Raw genomic sequence first — 25,470 nt, 5'->3', positions numbered from 1 at the left:
CCCACAACCTATAAAGATGTAAATCTATGATTAATAACAACTGATCTGATTTCTACTTCAGCAGCGATAAGGTATAAGGAAAGACTAAGGGAGTTCCGTGCAGTACATGGGCGAATTCCACGGCGCAGCACTTACAGTTTTCAACACTTGTTAGTAATAAATTGCAAATAAGTAATTTTAGATTGGATAATTTAAAGGTTTACTAGAATGAAATCCCATCAAGTATGTCGAGAACAGAGTTGGCAGGACTCTAATGTGGAGACGCCTCTCAAGAAAATAGTGGATTTCGGACTTCCACGGTCTTTATAATCTTTAATATTTGCTCAATGACTCCAACAAATCTGAACAAATTTTAAAATTATCTATTATGTCTTCATCAAAATCAACATCTTTTAAAAGTTCAAAAGTATTCAAATTTGTTGGCTCAACTTCCCTAAGCAAAAAGTCTTTTAATGATTTTTCATTTCCCTTAAATATCTTCAACATATATTCAGGGAATTTAGCAATATTTAATCCATACAAAATAAGTTCTACCAACAAATCACTTGGATGTGAAAGAACAATTTCCTGAATTTCAGCCATACTGAAGTAACTTTCGTAAATGTCAAGAACATTTGGAAATTTATTGTCATAATTACTCAATGGAAATAAAAGAAAGCTATTTGGAAAGCATTTGTATTTTGATTCACATAAATTAGTTTTCCTTAAAAGCATTTTTTGCATGTCTCGCGATGCGTATGTGACAAATGTGTCCCATAATAACTTAGAGTAATAAAAATCAAATCGAGTAACTTCACGAAATGAGCCAAAAATTTTTTCGATTTCATTTTTCGTAAACATTTTAACAGTTTTGTTTAAAAGCAGATTAAAGCTCTTGACGCCATTTTCTAAGAATCTAGTGTCAGTGAAAACTTTGATGTAAAGTTCTTTTTGTTCGGATATGCTGTATTTGTGGGCAGTAAAGTTGAAAAATATTTCATTTAAATCAACAATTCTATTATATAGTATTCCTGATATTATGAGTTCCTTGAACTCGTTGAGTGTCAAATTATTTGCAATGGAATTAAAAACATAAGTCTTGTCATTATTGAGCTTTAAATCGTCATCAAGTTTATAAAAATCATGAACAACATTCTTATCTTTATAACGTTTATATTCTGATTTTTCATATAAATATTCGCTCAACAAAAGGACTCCTTTTTGATTCTTACCCCGAATAAATCTGTCATATTCATCGTCACTAAGATGTGGTTTAGCTTGACTTTTAAACGCATCATATTTAATTGCTTCAGGTTTATAAGTAGGGAATTTAAAGTAGATTGTGTAAAAGGTCTCATTCTCATCAATTTGAAGCAATTTCTTCAATACTTTCGGATCACGTTTAAAAAAGTTAAATAAAAATGAGAAATAATTACGTCCAAAATAGAATAAAATTTTCTGATATTTTGTAGTTAAAACCTTCGCAATTTGTCTCTCAAATGGTTTTGCACTTTCAGGAGTATTTAATTGAATGTAAGAATTAAGAAAGTTTTGAATTCCCAATTGTTGAGCGAAATATCTAACATAAAATTCTTAGTTCCGCTTCACCTACCGAAGGCTCATCATCCGCAATATAAATACTTTCGATCAAATATTGTGCAATGAAAAATTCAGCAAATGTTCTGTGTGCAAATTTGACATTGTTCTTGTCATTAATGTACAAAATACCCATCCGTGAGATTTCGTCACTTGTCAGTTCCGCTGGAATCTTTTGACGCATTATTCTTAGTTTTAATGCATTTACTGCGATGATTGGTTGGGATGATTCCGTTTTTAATGCATATGACTGATAAAGTTTCATCATATCAAATGTTCGGTGATCTGTGAGGGATCTGTTAACAAATTTTGAACCAAACTCGCTCTTTTGTTGCCAAATATCAATTTTCTTTTTGACAAATTTTAGGTAAATTTGGTACAAATTTTCTGACTCATAAATGATTTCATCACTTGCGATTAATTCCGTGATCATTCCTAACATTAATGGTGTGTCAAAACTTTGATCTGATCCTGTTGAATTTACGATTTTTTGCACTTTTTCGAGATAATTTGGAATTTTGGATTCGTCAATATTTTCGGACATTAAAAATTTTTTGATATAATTTTCTTGTTCGTCTGAATCAAATGGAATTAGATTAAAGATATGAGCTGATAAATTAGTCCTTAACAGATCAGCATAAAGTGGTCTTGTACATACTAACTGAACATTCGCGGTAGAATCCCTAATCAAGCTCAAAATACCCAAAACATGCTCACTATATTGTGGTGAAATTTCATCAAATCCATTCCAAAATAAAATCAAATTTCCTGACTTGAAATAATCTTTAAAAATTTGTCTTTCAAATTCATTCTTGGAACTAAGTCCGAAAATGGTTTCAAGCATGTTCTCAACATCATCTAAGGTTCTATTGCCCTGATATAGATGCTTATAATCCTTCAAGTCAATGTACGAAACCCATCGAGTTGGAAACATTTTCTTAAATTTCATCGTAAACTGTTCAAATGTTATTGTCTTTCCTGTTCCTGCTTCACCTGATAATATGAATAAGTTTGAATTAATTGCGGTTTTTAGAACTTGTTCAAAGTCAAGTGGAACAGAATTTGAAGACACTGCCTCAATAAAGGAATTCTCTTCAACACAATATTCAAACTGATCACTTCGCTTTATTGAATCGATTGTGTTAATTTGATAAGAAATATTTTGACTTATGAATTCCTGATAAAAGGCTTCAAATGTTTTGTTCGATTTTGTCATGTAAGTTGTTTTCCAACAGTATATATCCTCTTGTCCTTCTACATGTTGCCTAAAACTGAAATAAATTTCACGAATATTTGAATTTTCAAATTTCCGTTCAACATAAAATTTAGTTTCATTTTTAATCATATCATGCACGATTAGTTCCTGCCCGTCTAAGACATTAACAATTTGATCAGATGTCAAATAATTAAAAAGCTTCGAATTAATTCCGTCCAATTTTCCCAATTTTAAACTTTCATCTTGGAAAGTGAAATTTGAATTTAAAACTTTATCCTTTAACTTTTGTGTCATATTTTCCCATGAATGATTAATCTGTTCTTGGACATAACGCAAGTGTGGATCAGTCAAGTCTAATGGTTCCTTATTAATCATCTTAAGGATGTGATCGGATGTCAAGTTACCATAAATAGTCGAATTTTTAGCAAATAAATCCCTAAATTCAAGATTTATTCCTTTATACAATACAGGAGCTTTAAAGACAGACATTTGGTCCACATCAGACAATTCATTAAACTTATAAGTTGGTTTATAAAGGAAGTAAGCAATAAGAATTGCACCAAGAATCCCAACAACTGTTACAACAATTGAAATAATCTTAAACTTAGTAATTTTCTTATCCTTAATTTCTAACACCTTTTCATGATGACTTTCAATCTCTGGCAGTGCCTGTTGCAATTCTGGTACGACCTTATTCTCATAAAATTCAAAAAGTTTAATGAATTTTGTTCGTACTTGAGCTAGTTTCTCGGGTAAGTTGCGGTAAAAGGCAAGTAAATGCACAACACGTACAATCAGCTCAGCATGAAAGTCTTCCTCAGGATAGCAATTGTAGACGAGACCGATGATCTCTTCTGCTTCCGAATTTTCCTCACATATTCTTGATATTTCCTCAAATTCCGTCATGGTCTTCTTGTCATCTTTTGTGTATGGATTTGCATGATTTTTGTAGACTTGAATCATGACAAAATGACACAATTCGTGGATCAATACAGCCAATGTCTCATGTTCTGTAGCAGGATCAAGTAGTTGCTTAGCTCCAATGTACATTTTACCAGAAATATAACAAACACCTTGAGTGAACTCAGTAGCTGTTGGATCAAGAACATTGACAGCTTCACGGTTAAAGTCAAAGACAATCTTAAAGTTCTTAGATGCAGCCACAATTTGAAGGATAATTTTGGTGAAAATATTCTGACTTAATAGTTCAAATGCTCTCTTAACTGTATCAAGTTTGTCCTTGACTTCTGTTTCATCAAAACATGCTGTAGAATTGGCAACAAGTGTGTGGATATGCTTCTCAAGAAATGGCTGTGAATATTTGTTCTGGATATCTCGGATCTGTCGTTGAATGTCGTAATCATCAAGTTTTTCATAATAATCAGCTGGATCTTCATTGGAACCAAATCGAAGCTTTTTACTCAACAGTAGATCGAAAACCTCAAATGACTTGCTTTCTAATGAAATCATTAATGCTGACTTATTCGAGAAATTGAAAAAATGGCGCAAATTTTGATGTTGATTCAGAATTTCCTCAAGTTTGTCCTTCTCATTGGAACTGATCAGCTTATGAACATCCTCAGTCACATCACAAAACTCCTTTAATTTCCCAGTACACTCGCTGGATTCAAATGATTGCGGAAATGTCAAATTATTCTGCAGTAAAATGTACAGGACATCAAAATGTTTATTATTAAATGCCATAGATTGAGCATCGATTTTGTTGTCCATTGAGCATGTCTTCATCTTTAGTTTGAGGAGAATATTGACGATTTCTGTGTTTCCGGTCTCTGCAGCAAGCTGCAATAAGTTAAAGTCACGAGAATCAGCAAGCAAATCCAGTTCAATTAAATTTAAACTAGATTGATATGAGAATTGACTGATGATGCCTGAAAATAAGGAAAATTGATTGGATTAACATCCTGTGCATGTAGGACAGACTGCAATTAATCGACCGTATTTCCAGCCTTATACTTCAGCTTACTTAGAATACTAAAGACTCTAGCGTCCTTTTTTACTCATCCTATCCTGGAAATTATCAGTCTTCTGGACATACGGTCGACTAATGTCAACCTGCTTCATTTGGGAATTATTATGAAACTAGTCAGGGTCTCTATTCTATAATTACTAGTCAATATCCACTTACCTATGTGATTATTCTTCAAAGATTTAGCCAAGAAGTCAGCCACAAATTCACACAACTTTAAACTTTCTTCCCAATTCAGCTTTTTTGGATGCTTAAGCTCGAAGAACTTCTCATTTTCCTGTGATTTCCACAAAATTGTCCATTTTTCTTCATTTTCAGACATCAACATAAGAACCGGAGATTGTTCGCCATATTTTGTGTTAATTTTCTGAAGATCAGCAGTTTCCAGTCCAGGTACAGCATCAGGAAATAGGAATTTGATAAGTAAATAGTCTGACTGCTCAGTTCTGTTGCTGGATTCAAAGAATTGTAAGAAATCATCCTTGCTGGTGCACGGAATTATGACAGGATCAATAACATCAGTTAAATTAAATGGCTTCTGATTAAATGTCTCGATTTCAATTTCGTCGTGGAGTTCACCTGCTTCATTAACATACTGAGCTGAAAATGGAATGAAGGATATTGTGAATTATTGATTACATTCTAATTTTTTACTAATTTGACTATATGTGTTAAAAAAACTGAAGTTCAATACAAATGAGTGAGAAATCCTGGGGTCATGTAGATATTATCACCACCTATACCCCACCCCTATATAATTATAATAAGTAAGGCTCCAAGATTAGCTTGACTCTATCATCGAACAGAACATCAAATCTGACACCTGCCTAGAATCACAAAATTGTGACAAAATCGAGGTACGCACTAAGAATTCTCAAAAGATTTCATATCCACATCCGCATAGAATTCCAAAAAATTAATAAATTCATGCTTGATGCGACTCTATACTAATTGATTTAATTGTTCTAACAGCAACAGCTTTACTTCTTTTATTTTTGGATTTTCTGCAACCTCATCGTCACTTCTGAATCTTCAAGGACAAAATTTATTAGTTTTTTCACCCGGCTTACTAGACCAGGAGTTGTCAACCTTTTATTTTTAGCGACAATCATTGCTAATAAGCTTCAATCGAAAGCAGTCACGATTTACAATTCATGGCATTTCCAAAAAAATGTCACCAATATGCCACGGTACAAAAATTTGGACAATATTGATATAAATTGTCACGTAACTTGTTTTGATCACATGCTGAATGAAGATTAAAAATAAATCTATTCATACAATTCGTAAAAAATGCAGTTGTGAAATCTTGTAAAAATTGTACAATTTTCACAATTTCGCAATTTTTGTCATGAAAAAATTGTACAATTTTTACAATTTTCACAATTTTTTGATGTAAATTTCAAGAAACTAAGAAATTTAGTAATCCAGTTAATAGATGAAAATCATAGTTTTCACTGCAGGGAAATTACTTTGTGAAGCCATGGAAAAGGTCAAAAATGTTTATTTTGACTGGATCATGAAAAATCATGTTTTGATGCATAATTCATTGATAGAAATGTGAAATTTTTTACGAGTTTTACTTACAGAATGGGAAAAATATCTTGTAAATTGATTTTTTGCAATAATTTTCTTAAACTATGATGTCAAAGCTCCAACGGAGAATATTGTAATTTCACCTAGGTTTTCTTATTAAGGGTAAAAAATGCCTCAGAAATGACCTGAATTTTTGTCTCGGTTTCTATATTTGGGGTAAATTACCCCTTAAAATTGCCGAATTTTTCCTCGGTTTCTATATTTGGGGTAAATTACCCCTTAAAATTGCCGAATTTTGCCTCGGTTTCTATATTTGGGGTAAATTAACCCTCAAAATTGCCGAATTTTGCCTCGGTTTCCATATTTGAGGTAAATTACCCCTCAAAATTGCCGAATTTTGCCTCGGTTTCTATATTTGGGGTAAATTAACCCTCAAAATAGCCGAATTTTGACTCGGTTTCTATATTTGGGGTAAATAAACCGTCAAAATTGCCGAATTTTAATCTGAATTCTATATTTGGGGTAAGCCATTACCCCAATCAAAATTGCCGAATTTTGTATCTCGGTTTCTATATTTTTGAAATTACCAGACTTAAAATTACCGAATTTTTCCTCGGTTTCCAGATTTGTGGTAAATTACCCCTCAAAATTGCCGAATTTTGTCTCGGTTTCTATCATTTGGGGTAAATTACCCAAATTAAAATTGCCGAATTTTGCCTCGGTTTCTATATTTGGGGTAAATTACCCCTCAAAATTGCCGAATTTTGTCTCGGTTTCTATATTTGGGGTAAATTACCCCTTAAAATTGCCGAATTTTGCCTCGGTTTCCATATTTGGGGTAAATTACCCCTCAAAATTGCCGAATTTTGTCTCGGTTTCTATATTTGGGGTAAATTACCCCTTAAAATTGCCAAATTTTGCCTCCATTTCTATATTTGGGGTAAATTAACCCTCGAAATTGCCGAATTTTGCCTTAATTTTTCTATATCTGGGGTAAATTACCCATCAGAAAAGCCGAATTTTGTCTCGGTTTCTATATTTGGGGTAAATTACCCCTCAAAATTGCCGAATTTTGTCTCGGTTTCCATATTTGGGGTAAATTACCCCTCAAAATAGCCAAATTTTCCCTCAGTTTCCTTATTTGGGGTGGAAAAATCCCTAAAAATAAATTATTCTTTGAAAAACCTCTCTGAAAAATTTGAATTTAGAAATATTCCTCGTGTAAGCCAAATTTTGCCTTATTTTTCTTAAATTAAAATGAAAAATCCTCGGAAAAGACAAACTTCACCTCAGTTTTCTTATAAAAAGATGAAAACCCCTTGAAAAATCAATTTTTCACTTACATTTTCCAAATATGAAAATAATTCAAACCAGTTTATGTTAATTAGAAAATTGTACAATTTTGTCAGTTTTGTATGAAAAAATTGTGAAAATTGTACAATTTCACAATTTTTATATGAAAAGATTGTAAAAATTAGAAAAATTGTACAATTTTTACAATTTTCACAATTTTTGTATGAAAAATTGTAAAAATTGTAAAAAATTACAATTTTGGTTGAGTGTCTGAGCCTTGATTGTCACGTAACTTGTTTTGATCACATGCTGAATGAAGATTAAAAATAAATCTATTCATACAGCTTCAAAAAAATGCAGTTTGACCTTGAAATCTTGCCTAAATATTATACAAATCTTTAGTTTTAAGACGATCGTCAAGCACAAAAATGCAATAAAATATTATGAAGCTTCTGAATAAATTAATAAATATGCTGTTCTGTATTTGTAATTGGCAGACGGAAGCTAGTGATAGAGTCAGCTTCAGGCGCCGACTAGGGGAAGCCATGAATCAACCTTGATCTGGCCGTACTCAAATTATTTATTCAGATTCTTATTACCACCAGGATTGTATTTCTCATTCATAGTCATCTAAATATAATCGAGTTCCTCGTGCTAAGTGAGTAACCCGAGCAGGAAAAGAACATGCTGTCAAGAGCAAAACAACGCTCACGAGTATATTGTAATGCTTAAAGAGCCTAGCTTTATGAGCTTGCAAGCTCTGTATACTGCAAAGACACGATTACATCATAAAGACCTGATGTATCCTGCAATGTACTCAGTTGTAATTTGTGGGCGCAATATTTCGTGACGAAATTCATCCAAATACTATATATCCTTGTATACCTAGCAATGGAGACACATTATATGCCAAAAACCTCAAAACTGCATCCAATACTCAAGCTAAGCTTCTTAACTAAAATTGTGAAATGGAAAATAAGCTTCAAAAATTAGACATGACTTGGGATTGAACCCCGAATGGCTACATGGCCCCCTTTCTGTCTGGCACATAAGGCCAACGCTCGACCATTTAGACTTCTGATACCATTTCACTGCTCACAAGGATACTCGTCAAGTATATTTATAATGAGCAAATTATCGAGTTACATGCTCTTTGCCTGTTAGGGATAAAGTCCGCAATATTGATTCAATCTCTTAATATGAATGTGACTAAATATATTTTACAGCCATTAAATGCACAATTTTTATCAAATTTATTCAATTCTAAACTTCCGGACATTAAATAAGATGCTTACTTTTTGAAATTCCAGACTGAAACTTAAATCCATCATTTTTATTTTTTGTAGATTTTTTGTTAATTATTTTCACTTTTGACTGTTTTGTGTCCATGGCTGTTTTATCAACTTTTGGATATTTTAATCAAATTTTTAATTAAATCACTCGACACATTTTTATTTATTCATGATTTCTGTCCGAAAGTCCACAAAAAACTGAGCACAGCTAAGATATTTTTCCTTAAGATTCACACGATCAAGTACATTGATGACGTATTTAATGACAGAATTTAGCAAGTCCAAAATATTGTTTTTGTCAGTTATTAACAAAACCTGTTAATAAGTTGCACACAACAGCAGATGCTTGATCTATACTAGTACATAATAATGCATTAGAACAAGAGAACTGGATATTGATTCCTTATGACCCCGAGTGGACAACTTGACATAATAATTCAGCTAATAACTTGACCTATGGACGACTTATGACACTTGTAATTAAATTTGACATTAGTCGACAGTAGATCAAGTAGTTTACTAGAAATTATGTCAAGTTGTCAACTTAAGGATCTAGCCAGAATAGGTTTGAATTTGGTCTGAAATACTGATTTCTCATTAATTACCTGATTGTTGCTATCCGGGTAGATAATCTAGTAATAATTCTGTCTGTCTTTCTGTCTGTCTTTCTGTCTGTCTTTCTGTCTGTCTTTCTGTCTGTCTTTCTGTCTGTCTTTCTGTCTGTCTTTCTGTCTGTCTTTCTGTCTGTCTTTCTGTCTGTCTTTCTGTCTGTCTTTCTGTCTGTCTTTCTGTCTGTCTTTCTGTCTGTCTTTCTGTCTGTCTTTCTGTCTGTCTTTCTGTCTGTCTTTCTGTCTGTCTTTCTGTCTGTCTTTCTGTCTGTCTTTCTGTCTGTCTTTCTGTCTGTTCCTTTGGGTTTGTTAAGGATTTGATGCGTTTCTAATAAAAACAGCTGATGACAAGTTAATGTCCTGTTGATGTTTTGAAGTATTTTCATTCACTGTGCATAAATTTGCATATTTTATGGATTAATTCAGACTCAAAACATCTTCATATTCACACCAAATTTTCAATTTGTGAATATATTGCTCAATTTGGTGTTTGAAATTTCAGTTTTTTTTAATTTCTTGCTTCAGACTTACAGAATTGACAAATATTTCTAATAGTGGAAAGTCTGTGCCTGAAAATACCAATCCAAGAATGAAAACCGCAGCTTGATTGGTGCTTCCAGTGCGGAGAAATCACAAAAAACACTTTTTGTTATTTAGTTAATTAATCAGCACGATATCTTTCTTCAAACTCAATACTAAGACTTCGGGTTTTTTGCATCTGGTAGGAAATGGACATGGCAAGAGCTGTATTGTTTTTGGAGTTATAAAATGATTCCACTGAGGCACACGATGCAAAAAATCTGTCATTTTTAAAGCCGATTATTCCAAAACACGAGAATTTGTACAAACTTTGTGATAAGGCCAGCAACAGAGTCAGTGCCTGGAATGGAAGGCCTTTTGCAGAAAACTAGGCTCCACATCGGAGCATGGTTCCAGTCAATCTATTAACATGCTTAGCTTTTAGAAAACAAAAACATAAAAATTCTACTTGATAATAGGGCAGCCATCTGCTGTGTTTTGGCCGGGACACTGCTGTACTTTTCATCCATGCTGCTGTGTCCCGACAAAGCCTCAAAATGTCCTGATTTTTCAAAAAGTCAAAAATTCCATACAAATTGCAGAATTTTTGACAAATTTTGACCATTTTTCTTTTAAAGGTCTGGGTTCAAGCCCAGACTTACTTTTCTGTACAGTTTTCTGATCTACATATGGTGTGAATATTCCCATGAAGCCGTGATCCGCTTCATTACTAGTTTTGTTGTGTTCATCTTGTTAACAGGTTTCCTAAACTAAAGAAAATGTTATTTTTTTGGACTTACAAAGATCTGCGATCAAAAGCGCTTTATGGATAACAAGATATACAAAATAATTCATTGATGATGTCAGTTTCGTGTGGACATTTAAGCTTTAATCACAAAAAGTCAGGTGCTTTAATTAAAAATTGATTAAAATATAGTAAAGTGATGAGATTACGATGGACATAAAAGTGAAAATATTTAATAAAAGATCCACAAAAAATAAAAATGTTGGATTTAAGTTCCAGACTGGAAATTCAGATGGTAAGTCTTGTTTTAATTATTTTGTGTCCGTAGTTCCAATTTTGTGACAATAGAAGTGATCAAATTTAATAAAACTGTGTTTCTAAGTCAGTCTATTAGGAAAGCATTAAGATCCTCAAAGGGGCCGTTCACATATTACATAACGCAGTAATAACTGAACAGCACCAAACCACTTCTTTACATAACTAGTTATGAAGCTATTCCTTATTATTGTGAGCTAGTGCATGACGTTGTCTGCCAAATTTTGGTCTTTATTCTTCTTCTTTTACATTCAAGTCTGTGCTTTATTTGTGTATCGGTCTGTGTGAATGAATGAAAGCATCAAAAAATAGCAATCGTTTACGAAATATGACCTTGACAAAGAAACAGTCAAGCATTGATCACAGCATTTGAAAAAGACCAGCTTGATGTCATTTATATTCACTTTTTATAACTCTTTTAATTATCTCCGGAACTGTATCTTAGACCTACTTACTTAATTATTGGAACCATGCGCTCTGACTTGACCAAGGTATTGCCTTTTACTAGACATGCCTACTTACTTACTTACTTCGCTGGCCGTACAGATCAACTGATATCAATGGCCTCTCGCAGATGTCACCTATAACTGGCTCTATCACCGGCTTTCGCCTGCCAATTGCCAATACTTAATGCAATGCTGTCTCTATCAACAGCTTCCTTCCAGGAGACAAGAAGGCAAATTTGTATACCTTTCACTGGTAATGCCTGTGATAGATTTTGGCCTTTGGTAGCAAATCGATAGGTGACAATAAATCTATACTTTCTTAATCAGTAGCTTCTTTCTTCATAATATTAAATCTATACTCAGAAACAGTCTGCATTATATGGACAGTAGCACGGAGTTACAATATCAAATTTTAGCCAATCACCTTAACTTCTCTACCAAAAAGGAACTGCTGAACAAGGTTCTATACTGCTTAACAGAAGGAGTACACAGGTTCCCATCTGCCTATTGGGAACTAGCTGTTAAAGGCAAAATTGTGTCAATTGCGTCAACCTTAATATGGGAGACTATTTCTAGTACATGTAGAAGCTTGAAAGAAGCCAAGAAGCTTTAAAAACAAGCCAAAAAAACTCATGGAAAGAAGTTAATGATTAAGAAAGTATAGATTTATGTATTGAGAATTGGCACACAGTATGCAGTCGTCTAGAAAATCATGTGTTATTTTAAAAATAAAATTAATAATTTAGGTACCTTAATCAATAAGTACCAGTGGGCATATGTACCAGTGGGCTTGTGAACCAGTGGGCATATGTACCAGTGGGCAAGTGTCAGAGGGCAAATGTCCTACACCCATGGCTATTCCATTAGATCCTCAGTCCACCAGATTATGAGAATCCGTCTATAGCAGCTTTTTAAAAAAGTCGAAGCTTTTGATGTATCTCTGTAGTTGTGAGCCAGGTTTCGCAATCATAAAGCAGTATTGACTTGACATAAGCAGGCATAAGAAGGCTTTACTGATGCTAGTAGTTCCCAGATATTTGTGATCTCCTAAAGTGCTCCTTTTACTTTCTGGCTTCTTTGCTCAATGCCCTTCTTTGTACTGCCATCTGTTGATAGGCTACTACCTACATCTTTGGATGCTCTGATCTTTTTAACCTTTGTGGCAAGGTCCACTTTAATGGATTCATATTTCAAGTCTCGGAGCTTTCTTTGTATGTCTTGATGTGTATGTGTCAACAAAAACGCGTCAGCTGCGTCATCAAGGTTCTCAAGATTATGGTTTAAAGACCAAATGATCCCTCTTGGCTTGCCTCTCGTCGCTGACTGCATTAGTCACCTTGCCTGACTCCTGTTAATGGCTTAATAGCACATTCATGTAATACTCTGCATCTAAATCCATTATAAGCTTCACGTGCTTCTCGGGAACACGTAAATTACGCAGTTCTGTTCAGATACACTCCCGATCTATTGTGTCAATAAAGACGAGCTAAAGTGCTGATTGTCATTCGATTGACTGTTCCACGATAATCCTCAGCGTACTGATTTGATCAATGCATGATCAATACGGTCGAAAGCCTGCTTGCTTATTCCTAAATCTAGTCTCGATTGGGTTTATCAACTTCTGTAAGATTACTGACATAAAATTCATGGTTATAACTGATAATTAGGTGATTCCTCTCCAGTTACTGCTGCAGCTACTCAAATCACCTTTCATGGCAAGCTTAATAATCAATCAATCCTACCAAATCTCATCAAATAGTGACTTGAGAATATTAGGATCTTAGCTGGTCCATTTCAGCTTTATCAGCTATATCCATTTCCGTTGCTTTACCACTTTTTAGTCTTTTTATTGCCTCGATGATTTCCTTCTTTGTGGATGGACGCGTGTCGATTGGCTAAACTGATGGATCTCCACCAATTCTACACAAATACCATCACGTTGAACATTTAAGACTTCCTCAAAGTCTAGTCCTTCCATCTAGTCGCTTGCTCATCAACGGTAACTGAGATTATATCCTCTTTAGATTTGATTGGGACTTGCCTTCGACCTGACCAGCTTTTCGATTGTACCTTTATATCGCATAGGAGTTTAAGTTAAGCTTGACGGCTATCGGAATCGATATTGGGATTCCGGTCAATTGATCTATTCAATTCCAGTGAAAGTCTTGTTAAATTTTGGTGCTTGTTTGTTGTTCTAGTCACGTCGGTTTGTGTGATTTGCGATATAGAAATTGTGATATATTTTGTGTCATGGTCATGGATGTGCCACAAAATTCTTGCATTAATTAAGCCAAGATTATCTGTTGCTCATAAATATTTGCCCAATACTGCTTTGTAATGTCAAATTAAGGCATTTAGGCATTAAATATTAAAAACATACTATAATTCACAATATCTTTCATTCCATTTTCAGCTCAGTATGTTAATGAAGCAGGTGAACTCCACGACGAAATTGAAATCGAGAATTTACTTAATTTAACTGATGTTATTGATCCTGTAATAATTCCGTGCACCAGCAAGGATGATTTCTTACAATTCTTTGAGTCCAGTCACGGAACTGAGCAGTCAGACTATTTACTTATCAAATTCCTATTTCCTGATGCTGTACCTGGACTGGAAACTGCTGATCTTCAGAAAATTAACACAAAATATGGCGAACAATCTCCGGTTCTTATGTTGATGTCTGAAAATGAAGAAAAATGGACAATTTTGTGGAAATCACAGGAAAATGAGAAGTTCTTCGAGCTTAAGCATCCAAAAAAGCTGAATTGGGAAGAAAGTTTAAAGTTGTGTGAATTTGTGGCTGACTTCTTGGCAAAATCTTTGAAGAATAATCACATAGGTAAGTGGATATTGACTAGTAATTATAGAATAGAGACCCTGACTAGTTTCATAATAATTCCCAAATGAAGCAGGTTGACATTAGTCGACCGTATGTCCAGAAGACTGATAATTTCCAGGATATGATGAGTAAAAAAGGACGCTAGAGTCTTTAGTATTCTAAGTAAGCTGAAGTATAAGGCTGGAAATACGGTCGATTAATTGCAGTCTGTCCTACATGCGCAGGATGTTAATCCAATCAATTTTCCTTATTTTCAGGCATCATCAGTCAATTCTCATATCAATCTAGTTTAAATTTAATTGAACTGGATTTGCTTGCTGATTCTCGTGACTTTAACTTATTGCAGCTTGCTGCAGAGACCGGAAACACAGAAATCGTCAATATTCTCCTCAAACTAAAGATGAAGACATGCTCAATGGACAACAAAATCGATGCTCAATCTATGGCATTTAATAATAAACATTTTGATGTCCTGTACATTTTACTGCAGAATAATTTGACATTTCCGCAATCATTTGAATCCAGCGAGTGTACTGGGAAATTAAAGGAGTTTTGTGATGTGACTGAGGATGTTCATAAGCTGATCAGTTCCAATGAGAAGGACAAACTTGAGGAAATTCTGAATCAACATCAAAATTTGCGCCATTTTTTCAATTTCTCGAATAAGTCAGCATTAATGATTTCATTAGAAAGCAAGTCATTTGAGGTTTTCGATCTACTGTTGAGTAAAAAGCTTCGATTTGGTTCCAATGAAGATCCAGCTGATTATTATGAAAAACTTGATGATTACGACATTCAACGACAGATCCGAGATATCCAGAACAAATATTCACAGCCATTTCTTGAGAAGCATATCCACACACTTGTTGCCAATTCTACAGCATGTTTTGATGAAACAGAAGTCAAGGACAAACTTGATACAGTTAAGAGAGCATTTGAATTATTAAGTCAGAATATTTTCACCAAAATTATCCTTCAAATTGTGGCTGCATCTAAGAACTTTAAGATTGTCTTTGACTTTAACCGTGAAGCTGTCAATGTTCTTGATCCAACAGCTACTGAGTTCACTCAAGGTGTTTGTTATATTTCTGGTAAAATGTACATTGGAGCTAAGCAACTACTTGATCCTGCTACAGAACATGAGACATTGGCTGTATTGATCCACGAATTGTGTCATTTTGTCATGATTCAAGTCTACAAAAATCATGCAAATCCATACACAAAAGATGACAAGAAGACCATGACGGAATTTGAGGAAATATCAAGAATATGTGAGGAAAATTCGGAAGCAGAAGAGATCATCGGTCTCGTCTACAATTGCTATCCTGAGGAAGACTTTCATGCTGAGCTGATTGTACGTGTTGTGCATTTACTTGCCTTTTACCGCAACTTACCCGAGAAACTAGCTCAAGTACGAACAAAATTCATTAAACTTTTTGAATTTTATGAGAATAAGGTCGTACCAGAATTGCAGCAGGCACTGCCAGAGATTGAAAGTCATCATGAAAAGGTGTTAGAAATTAAGGATAAGAAAATTACTAAGTTTAAGATTATTTCAATTGTTGTAACAGTTGTTGGGATTCTTGGTGCAATTCTTATTGCTTACTTCCTTTATAAACCAACTTATAAGTTTAATGAATTGTCTGATGTGGACCAAATGTCTGTCTTTAAAGCTCCTGTATTGTATAAAGGAATAAATCTTGAATTTGAGGATTTATTTGCTAAAAATTCGACTATTTATGGTAACTTGACATCCGATCACATCCTTAAGATGATTAATAAGGAACAATTAGACTTGACTGATCCACACTTGCGTTATGTCCAAGAACAGATTAATCATTCATGGGAAAATATGACACAAAAGTTAAAGGATAAAGTTTTAAATTCAAATTTCACTTTCCAAGATGAAAGTTTAAAATTGGGAAAATTGGACGGAATTAATTCGAAGCTTTTTAATTATTTGACATCTGATCAGATTGTTAATGTCTTAGACGGGCAGGAACTATTCGTGCATGATATGATTAAAAATGAAACTAAATTTTATGTTGAACGGAAATTTGAAAATTCAAATATTCGTGAAATTTATTTCAGTTTTAGGCAACATGTAGAAGGACAAGAGGATATAAACTGTTGGAAAACAACTTACATGCCAAAATCGAACAAAACATTTGAATCCTTCTATCAGGAATTCATAAGTCAAAATATGTCTAATCAAATTAACACAATCGATAGAATAAAGCAAAGTGGTTTGTTTGAATATTGTGTTAAAAAGAATGCCTTTATTGAGGCAGTGTCCTCAAATTATGTTCCACTTGACTTTGAACAAGTTCTAAAGACCGCAATTGATTCAAAATTGTTCATTTTATCAGGTGAAGCAGGAACAGGAAAGACAATAACATTTGAACAGTTTACGATGAAATTTAAGAAAATATTTCCAACTCGATGGGTTTCGTACATTGACTTGAAGGATTATAAGCATCTATATCAGGGCAATAGAACCTTAGATGATGTTGAGAACATGCTTGAAACCATTTTCGGACTTAGTTCCAGGAATGAATTTGAAAGACAAATTTTTAAAGATTATTTCAAGTCAGGAAATTTGATTTTATTTTGGAATGGATTTGATGAAATTTCTCCTGATTATAGTGAGCATGTTTTGGGTATTTTGAGCTTGATTAGGGATTCTACCGCGAATGTTCAGTTAGTATGTACAAGACCACTTTATGCTGATCTGTTAAGGACTAATTTATCAGCTCATATCTTTAATCTAATTCCATTTGATTCAGACGAACAAGAAAATTATATCAAAAAATTTTTAATGTCCGAAAATATTGACGAATCCAAAATTCCAAATTATCTCGAAAAAGTGCAAAAAATCGTAAATTCAACAGGATCAGATCAAAGTTTTGACACACCATTAATGTTAGGAATGATCACGGAATTAATCGCAAGTGATGAAATCATTTATGAGTCAGAAAATTTGTACCAAATTTACCTAAAATTTGTGAAGAAGAAAATTGATATTTGGAAAAAGAAGAGCGATTTTGCCTTGAAATTTTATGATGATTCCTTCACACATCACCGAACATTTGATATGATGAAACTTTATCAGTCATTTGCATTAAAAACGGAATTAACTGATCAAGACATCAAAGCAAATGCATTAAAACTAAGAATAATGCGTCAAAAGATTCCAGCGGAACTGACAAATGACGAAATCTCACGGATGGGTATTTTGTACATTAATGACGGTAAAAATGTCGAATTTGCCCACAGAACATTTGCTGAATTTTTCATTGCACAATATTTTATCGAAAGTATTTGTATTGAGGATGATGAACCTTCGGAAGTAGAAGCGGAACTAAGAATTTTTATGTTCAATACTATTCCTGAAAATGCGAAAATTCAAAACTTTCTTAAAGCTTACATTCAATTAAATACTCCTGAAAGAGCAAAACCATTTGAAAGACAAATTGCGAAGCTTTTAACTACAAAATATCAGAAAACTTTATTCAATTTTAGACGTGATTATTTCTCATTTTTATTTAAATTTTTTAAACGTGATCCGAAAGTATTGAAGAAATTGCTTCAAATTGATGAGAATGAAACCTTTTACACATTCTACTTTAATTACCCTACTGAGAAACCTAAAGCAGTTAAATATGATGAGATCAAAAGTCAAGTAAGATCATTGCTTAGTAATGATGAATATGACAGATTTATTCGGGGTAAAAATCAGAAAGGAATCATTTTATTCAGAGCATATTTATACCAGAAGTTTAAAGGTGTAACAGATGAGAATATTGCTCATGATATTTATAAACTTGATGACGATTTAAAGCTCAATAATGACTCGGATTATGTTTTTAATTCCATTGCAAATAATTTGACATTCGATGAGTTAAAGGAACTCATAATATCAGGACTACAATCTAAAAAAATTAGTAATTTACCTGAATTATTTTTCAACTATACTGTCCACAAATACAGCAAATCAGAAGAAAAGGAACTTTACATGAATGTTTTCACTGACACTAGATTCTTAGAAAATGACGTCTGGAGCTTTAATCTGCTTTTAAATAAAACTGTTGAAATGTTTACGAAAAATGAAAATGAAAAAATTTTTGGCTCATTTCGTGAAGTTACTCGATTTGATTTCAGAGACTCTGAATTATTATGGGACACATTTGTGACTTACGCATCGCGAGACATGCAAAAAATGCTTTTAAGGAAAACTAATTTATGTAAATCAGAATATTATTGCTTTCCAAATAGCTTTCTTTTAATTCCATTTACTTATTATTACGATAAATTTCCAAAAGTTCTTGACATTTACGAAACTTACTTCAGTATGGCTGAAATTCAGGAAATTGTTCTTTCACATCCAAGTGGTTTGTTGGTAGACCTTATTTTGTATGGAGACAATATTGATAAACTTGCTGAATATATGTTGAAGATATTTAAGGGAAATGAAAAATCATTAAAAGACTTTTTGCTTAGGGAAGTTGAGCCAACAAATTTGAATACTTTTGAACTTTTAAAAGATTTTGATCTTAATAAATCCCAAACAAACAATTTTAAAGATTTATTGGAGTCATTAAGTAAATATTAAAAATTTTTAAATAATAAAAATTCAGAATATTTTTTTTAATTTTGTAATTTTCAAACAATTTTAAAATTTGTTCAGATTTATTGGAGTCATTAAGTAAATATTAAAAATTTTTAAATAATAAAAATTCAGAATATTTTTTTTAATTTTGTAATTTTCTCAAAAAAATATGCGCTTAAGTCCTTAAGATTAATAACTCGAGTAACTTTTAACATTTATTGTAACAAATTCACTAAAAATTTAAATATAAAACTTAATTAAACCTTAAAATATATCAAAATTATGCTTAATATTTCAATTCAAAAGATCATCTTTATGCACACTCCAAATGTGCAGCACACACTTGTGTATCAACTCTGGTGTCGCTTCCAAATCTCTTTTTAAATTCGAATCCGTGCAAGTTATGTCCACCAAATCTTCTACAAAGGAGACACCTTCTTTGTCAATTTCTACATTTGGAATTGACATTTTAAAATATTCTTTGACATTTTTACTGCAAGTTCCACGGATTGTGACTAATAAATGACCAGTTATGTTGCTGTTGAGGAAGATAAAGGAAGAATGTGATGGAAATTAATTGAATTTATAGAAATTTTGTCGATTTTTGTCAAATTTTGATTTTGCCGAAATTTTTGCCGAATTTTGATGAATTTTGATAAATTTTTGCAAAATTTTGAATTTTGATGAATTTTTGTCAATTTTTGACGAACTTTGATGAATTTTGATGAATTTTTGTTAAATTTTGACGAATTTTGATGAATTTTGCCGTATTTTGAATAATTTACGCCAAATTTCGACATATTTTGATAACTTTTGCCAAATTTTAATGAATTTTGCCGAACTTTGATTAATTTTTGCCAAATTTTGACGAATTTAGATGAATTTTGCCGAGTTTTGATTAATTTTTGCCAAATTTTAATGAATTTTTGTAAAATTTTGATGAATTTTACCGAATTTTAAAGAATTTTTGTCAAATTTTGCCGAATTTTGATGAATTTTTGCCAAATTTTATGCCAATTTATTGATTATTTACCTACCGTTCATATCTATACCGAAAAATGATGTGAAGATAGTTGTCTAATTTTACATTCAACAGTTTAAAATTTAAGAAAATATCAAAATTTAATTAATTATTTCAAAATTTAAAAAATACCAATAATTTACCCATTTTTACTCAACTTCTGCAACACTGAATCTCTATCCTAAACAATACAACTTTCACATTTGATGTTCTTTGAATTATGTACGATGCTTTTATACTCAACAATATTATTAACTCGTATTAGCTACGGCAGCATGTAAGTTGTTGATAAAAGTGTCGGCTTCTTTCGTGTAAAGCGCGTGAAATTAGCTATAATTATTAATTTTTACGACTTACAGTTCAAGTAACCATTATAAGTATAACATAATAAAATTGGGAATGCTCAAGGCATTGGGGGGTATTGAGGAACAGGAGGGGTAAGAGGGGGCGATTTGGGGTCAGCTAGATCTTACTATTTTGGGAAAAAATCTACAATTTTTTAGGGATTTCCGACAAAAATTCTAACTTGAACCTAACTTTTCCCTACAGTTCCTCCTCCGCCCCTTCTTCCTCCTCTCTCTCTACTTCCTCTAGCATTCTTAGCATTCCAATCGATAATTTTTATAGCTATGCTTAAATTATGTTTTATGACTTTTAAAGAGAAATTTACCAACATTAGTTCCAGTTCCATTCGCACACCGGACTTTAATACTTTTAATGTGAATCAGTGGTGGTCAACCTTTTATTGTTCACGGCACCACGGTGGTAAGCCTAGATCAAAACCGCACACAGAATGCGATTTATGGAATTTTGTTTCCATTTTAGTATTCCGCATCACACAGGTGGGCCACAACTGATACAAATAGTCATAAAAATGCCATGCACCGTTATAGACATGAACATGTACTAAGATTGCTCATGAAATTCACAACTTGAATGTTGAAAATAAAAATCTATTTTTGAATAATTAAAATAAATAAATTAATTAACTTGACAATCCACCTTACTTTGATTTATGCTTAAAAGTATATTTAAATTTGCTAGATAATTAGTGTCTTTTCAGCATCTTGTTTAAATTTAGAATTAATGTTTTTCAGTCTGTGAAATTTTTATAAACATTTTTCAAATTATTTTTGGGAACCTTCTTCGGGATGTTTAAAGAACGTCTGTAGACAGCTCTAGGGTTCTTATCCACACATCTAATCCAGGACATTTTCGGTCTTCATCATGATATTTTGTTGTCCACAAAGTCTGCAAAGGTTATTCTATGTACTGGAGCTTCCTGTGGTCGTTTGTTCACATGACCTGCCCATCTCATGCGATTTACACGTTCACATGAACTAGGGTTTTCAATCCCGGGATCAAAATGTCATGTAATCGGGATTGATTTATGCAATCATATAGGGAAGATATCATATAGGGTATTATAGGGATTGAAACCCCTAATAGTGACAATATCAGCACGCTGGAAAAGCTGATAAGCTTCATAATTATGACTAAATCGGTACAGAGTTGTAATCTGTGACTAATCTCGGGATTGAAAATCCCTACTTACCACTAAAGAGTACCGCGAAAAGCAAAAGTTTCCCCATCACTGGTCTAAGACAAAGTTGGCAGGACTTTGGGAGTCTGAACTTCACTTTTTTGGATGTCCGGAGGCGCCTTCACATTGGAGTCTCATCAACTCTGGTCTAAGACAATGTCTATTAAACTTGTTTGTTCTACTGCTAAGCTTGCTAAATTTCGACTGCCCTTGGTTGGAATCCACAAGGTAAAAGACGTCCAGGTACTCCAAAAGCAACATGGCGTAGGACGGTAATGAAGGAATGCCAGTTAGATGTCAAAACTGAGAATTTGTACAAGCTTTGTGATACATCCAGCAACAGAGTCAGAAGGAAGGCCTTTTGTAGAAAACTAGGCTCCACATCGTAGCATGGTTCCAGAAAGTATGTAAGTAATTCTACGGCATACTATGGTGTTAAGCTTCGACCGAGATTATGCATGTTTACGTTAATATGTCGCAGCACACAATCTTCTTACCTTAGTTACTTACTTACTTATGACTTAGCATCCAACTATAATCTAACCTCTTATGGATGTTAATCAATTATTCACCAGAATTCATTGGATGTTAAGGAACTTCTGTAAAAAAATTTATGAAAATTTCAAATTTTGCAAGGAATTTGGTAAGACTAAATTAAAGCTATTGTAAAGTGAATTAAAGTGAACAGACTGCGATGGGCAGGTCATGTCATTAGACCTGTGGAATCTACATTAATTAAGGTCTACAAAGCTGACTTTCTTGACGGTAAAAGAGCTCGTGGACGACCAAAGAACTCTTGGAAGAAAGCTGTCGATAGAGATAGTATTGCGCTTGGTATCAGAAATTGGCATGTGGAAGCCAGCGATAGAGCCAGCTTCAGGCGACTCCTGTAGGAGGTCATGGATCACAATTGATCTGTACGACCAGCGAAGTAAGTAAGGAAGTAAAAAAATACAATTTTTGAGGATTTCATATGATTTTTATTTATTTTTACAATTATTAATCAGGAGCCGTTCATTTATTACGTTCAGTTACTTAATTCTGTAACGTAATAAGTGAACAGTCCCTTAAGTAATTTACAATTAATAGAAGAATCCCAATACAAGCTCGAGTAAGCATTAATCCATGCTTAGTTCCTAAAATACCACAAATTGGTTAATCGATCTCAAATCCGACATTAGACCGGCTTGACACTGACTTGATGCTGGATTTGATTCAAAAATTCCGACAATATGCCTGAGCCAAGCTGACATAGTGCCGAATTTGAACCAAATCCAGCATCAAGTCAGAGTCATGTCGGCCTGATAACCAATTAACAAATCTGTATTATTTGGAATTTAAGCATGGATTAATGCTTATTCTGGTTAAATTAACCAGCATATGCTACCCGGGTTAAATCAGCCACTCCATTTAAGATAAATTATAACTAATAAATCCAGGTGTACAATGAGTTTTTGCAGTTTTAATGACATGCTGAACAGATGCAGCACTATCACGTGCCTCCAAGTTGATGCAAGTATTTTCCTCAAGTCCCAAAGTCGTCAAATTAGTCAGCTTATCAAATACATTTGGATCAATATATGAAATATTATTTTTTTCAAAGGTTATGTACTCAAGCTTTGGATTAAACTCAAATAAGTCCTTTTCCAGCCTCTCAATGTGATTGGTGTGCAGCGATAGAATTTGGAGATTTGGGAATGGCTTCAAGTCACTTTGATGGATTTCCTTGATGCTGCAGTAGTAAAATTGGATGTATTTGAGATTCTTGAAGAATTTGTCAATGCCACGGGGGAAGTAATGAATTTGCTCTAAGCCAGCAACAGTCAGACCAATAACATTATCATTATTACGGTCATTCCAATGTTTACCGGTAATGGCATCGACTTCCGCATCATCAAGTGATGTTATTGGTGGAGAATTACGAATTTGACATCCATAAATTGACTTTAAACTGCCTACATACAGTGATGTGTATGTACAATCAAGTGTTACTGATTGTGATGTCCCGAAAAGTGATAAAGTCATGCACACGAGCAATCTAGTCAAAATAGACATTTAAGCATCAATAAATCCATCAAAAATTAACAAATTTAACTCACAAAATTATTTTGAACATTTTTCCAATTTTATGTCCAACGTCAAGTCCCCAAATCCAGGATATAAATTGATATTGTTGACCAAATCAAGGCACAGCTCACAGCTTCTTCAGAATGATCCTCAACTTAAGACAGATGACTTGAAAGTGAAGCTAGAACAGCACAGGAACTGCTTTTATATAAAATTATCTCCCAATTTTGCACACGACCTGCTTTTGAGAGTATTTTAGACATAAATCAAGTCAAGAAGATGAGCGAGAATTTCACCATTGATAAGAAACGTGTGCTGATGTTGATGCTGTTGTTGGTCATTCAGGGGAGTATTGAGGGGTGTCAAACTCATCGTCCTTGTTTTTTGGAGGAAATAGTGCATTTTTCTAGGGTCAGAGCTTTAATTTGACATGATTTAAGTCGACTCAAGTTGACTCAACTCGACTCAAGTCAACCTCAAGCTCTGGTTAAGGCTTATTGAGACAAAAAACCCAAAATTCCAGCAAATTTTCTGGTAACGTCCATACTTACTTACTTACTAGACTTGGCCAGACACTTGACTAGACACTTGACTAGACACTTGACTAGACACTTGACTAGACACTTGACTAGACACTTGACTAGACACTTGACTAGACTTCACATCACAAAGCTTGTACAAATTCTCTGGTTACGTCCCCTGTTGATGACTAACTAATGATTTTTTTCTGTAGAAATGAACTTACACCTCTAAATTTAGGAATCAAAACAATTTTTAATCGCAAATTATATTTTGTGTTTTATTTAAAGTCAAAGATTGTGATGTCCCGAGCAGCACAGGGTGTTTTCTAGGACACAATGTGATGGGCAGCCTTTCATTCTTCGCGGCACACCTTGGTTGTAAGGCTTGACCTAAACCGAAAAAAGGCATACAATGGCAAGGTGTGCCACTAGTGTGTGCCACAACGCACATGTTGCTCATTATTGTGCTAGGACATGACTATCTTGCAACATTAACAGCATGACATGACTGCTTTCTGAAGGCTGTGTAATTCCTTAATTTGCTCTATTTTTATGATGTTTGTTGGATCGTGTTGTCTTTGGATGCCCCAAAGTCATCAATTTGTAGATTTTAATTCCGCTATTCTTGTCTATCCCCTTGAAGTTACCCAAAGAACTCATGGAAAGATGCTGTCGATAGAGATATTAATGCACAGACAACGATAAAGGCAGCTTTGGACACAAATTGAGGATAATTGATTTATGTAGTCTGAGAAGGAAGTAAGTTACAATCCACATTAAATCACATTTCTTATCAAAAAACAGCCGTAAATAATTTAAATGATTATCATGTCTATTTTTGACTCACGGTCATTAAGCTATTCCTGATCTATCCCAACACAGACTTATTATTACTTAATATTTGTAGTCAAATGACAATGCTGTGTTTGTGTTCCCAATAGCTGTTTTTTGCCTTAAAATTCAAAGAACTGGAATTAAGTGACTTACTTACTTATTGCCGACATGTTCCTATGTAGAGCTCAAGTTACATCCCAAGGCTATCCATCTGTATCCACAATATTCTCTGTCCTCACATTTACCTGACAATCTTTCATTACTCCGAGTAGGGGGGTTGTAGGGGTAATGTCGATTGTTCACGTTACGTAATAAGTGAATGACCACTTACCGGATATCACAAAATAAGAACTAAATTTTAAATTTATTATTTCATTTATTTTAATATTTTATTGAGGAAAAAGCCGATTTAAATGTGATTAAGCATTAAATAAGGCATAAAAAACCTCGACTTAAAGCTACATATAAACAGAAATTAAAGGAATTACAGCATTTGCATCG

General features: G+C 33.6%; 2 protein-coding genes across 2 annotated transcripts; one reads left to right on the top strand and one right to left on the bottom strand.

Moving 5' to 3' along the window:
* Positions 1–312: 312 nt before the first annotated feature.
* On the bottom strand, positions 313–9,197 carry LOC139097328 (uncharacterized). The gene is made up of 4 exons (XM_070649136.1): positions 8,903–9,197; positions 4,938–5,378; positions 1,564–4,680; positions 313–1,367 (listed from the first exon to the last, which is right to left on the bottom strand). Exons 1-4 carry the CDS (start codon positions 8,994–8,996, stop codon positions 313–315), a joined length of 4,707 nt encoding a protein of 1,568 aa, XP_070505237.1. The 5' UTR covers positions 8,997–9,197.
* Positions 9,198–10,890: 1,693 nt separating this feature from the next.
* LOC139097327 (uncharacterized) lies at positions 10,891–18,986 on the top strand. Its single transcript, XM_070649135.1, has 3 exons — positions 10,891–11,066; positions 13,946–14,374; positions 14,632–18,986. Exons 1-3 carry the CDS (start codon positions 10,982–10,984, stop codon positions 18,984–18,986), a joined length of 4,869 nt encoding a protein of 1,622 aa, XP_070505236.1. The 5' UTR covers positions 10,891–10,981.
* The last annotated feature ends 6,484 nt before the right edge of the window (positions 18,987–25,470 follow it).

This window comes from Chironomus tepperi, unplaced genomic scaffold (assembly GCF_022539635.2).
Source record: "Chironomus tepperi strain 1889 unplaced genomic scaffold, CSIRO-AGI_Ctep_v1 contig_419, whole genome shotgun sequence".
Lineage (NCBI taxonomy): Eukaryota > Metazoa > Arthropoda > Insecta > Diptera > Chironomidae > Chironomus > Chironomus tepperi.
This window is presented reverse-complemented; position numbering and strand designations above follow the sequence as displayed.

Coding starts and splice junctions, on each gene's coding strand:
- LOC139097328 (XM_070649136.1), bottom strand. CDS start 8,996: ATGGACACAAAACAGTCAAAAGTGAAAATAATTAACAAAAAATCTACA. Junction 5,379..8,902: donor TCAGTCTGGAATTTCAAAAA/GTAAGCATCTTA, acceptor TTCCATTTTCAG/CTCAGTATGTTAATGAAGCA. Junction 1,368..1,563: donor AGCGGAACTAAGAATTTTAT/GTTAGATATTTC, acceptor GTGATCCGAAAG/TATTGAAGAAATTGCTTCAA.
- LOC139097327 (XM_070649135.1), top strand. CDS start 10,982: ATGGACATAAAAGTGAAAATATTTAATAAAAGATCCACAAAAAATAAA. Junction 11,067..13,945: donor CCAGACTGGAAATTCAGATG/GTAAGTCTTGTT, acceptor TTCCATTTTCAG/CTCAGTATGTTAATGAAGCA. Junction 14,375..14,631: donor TTTGAAGAATAATCACATAG/GTAAGTGGATAT, acceptor CCTTATTTTCAG/GCATCATCAGTCAATTCTCA.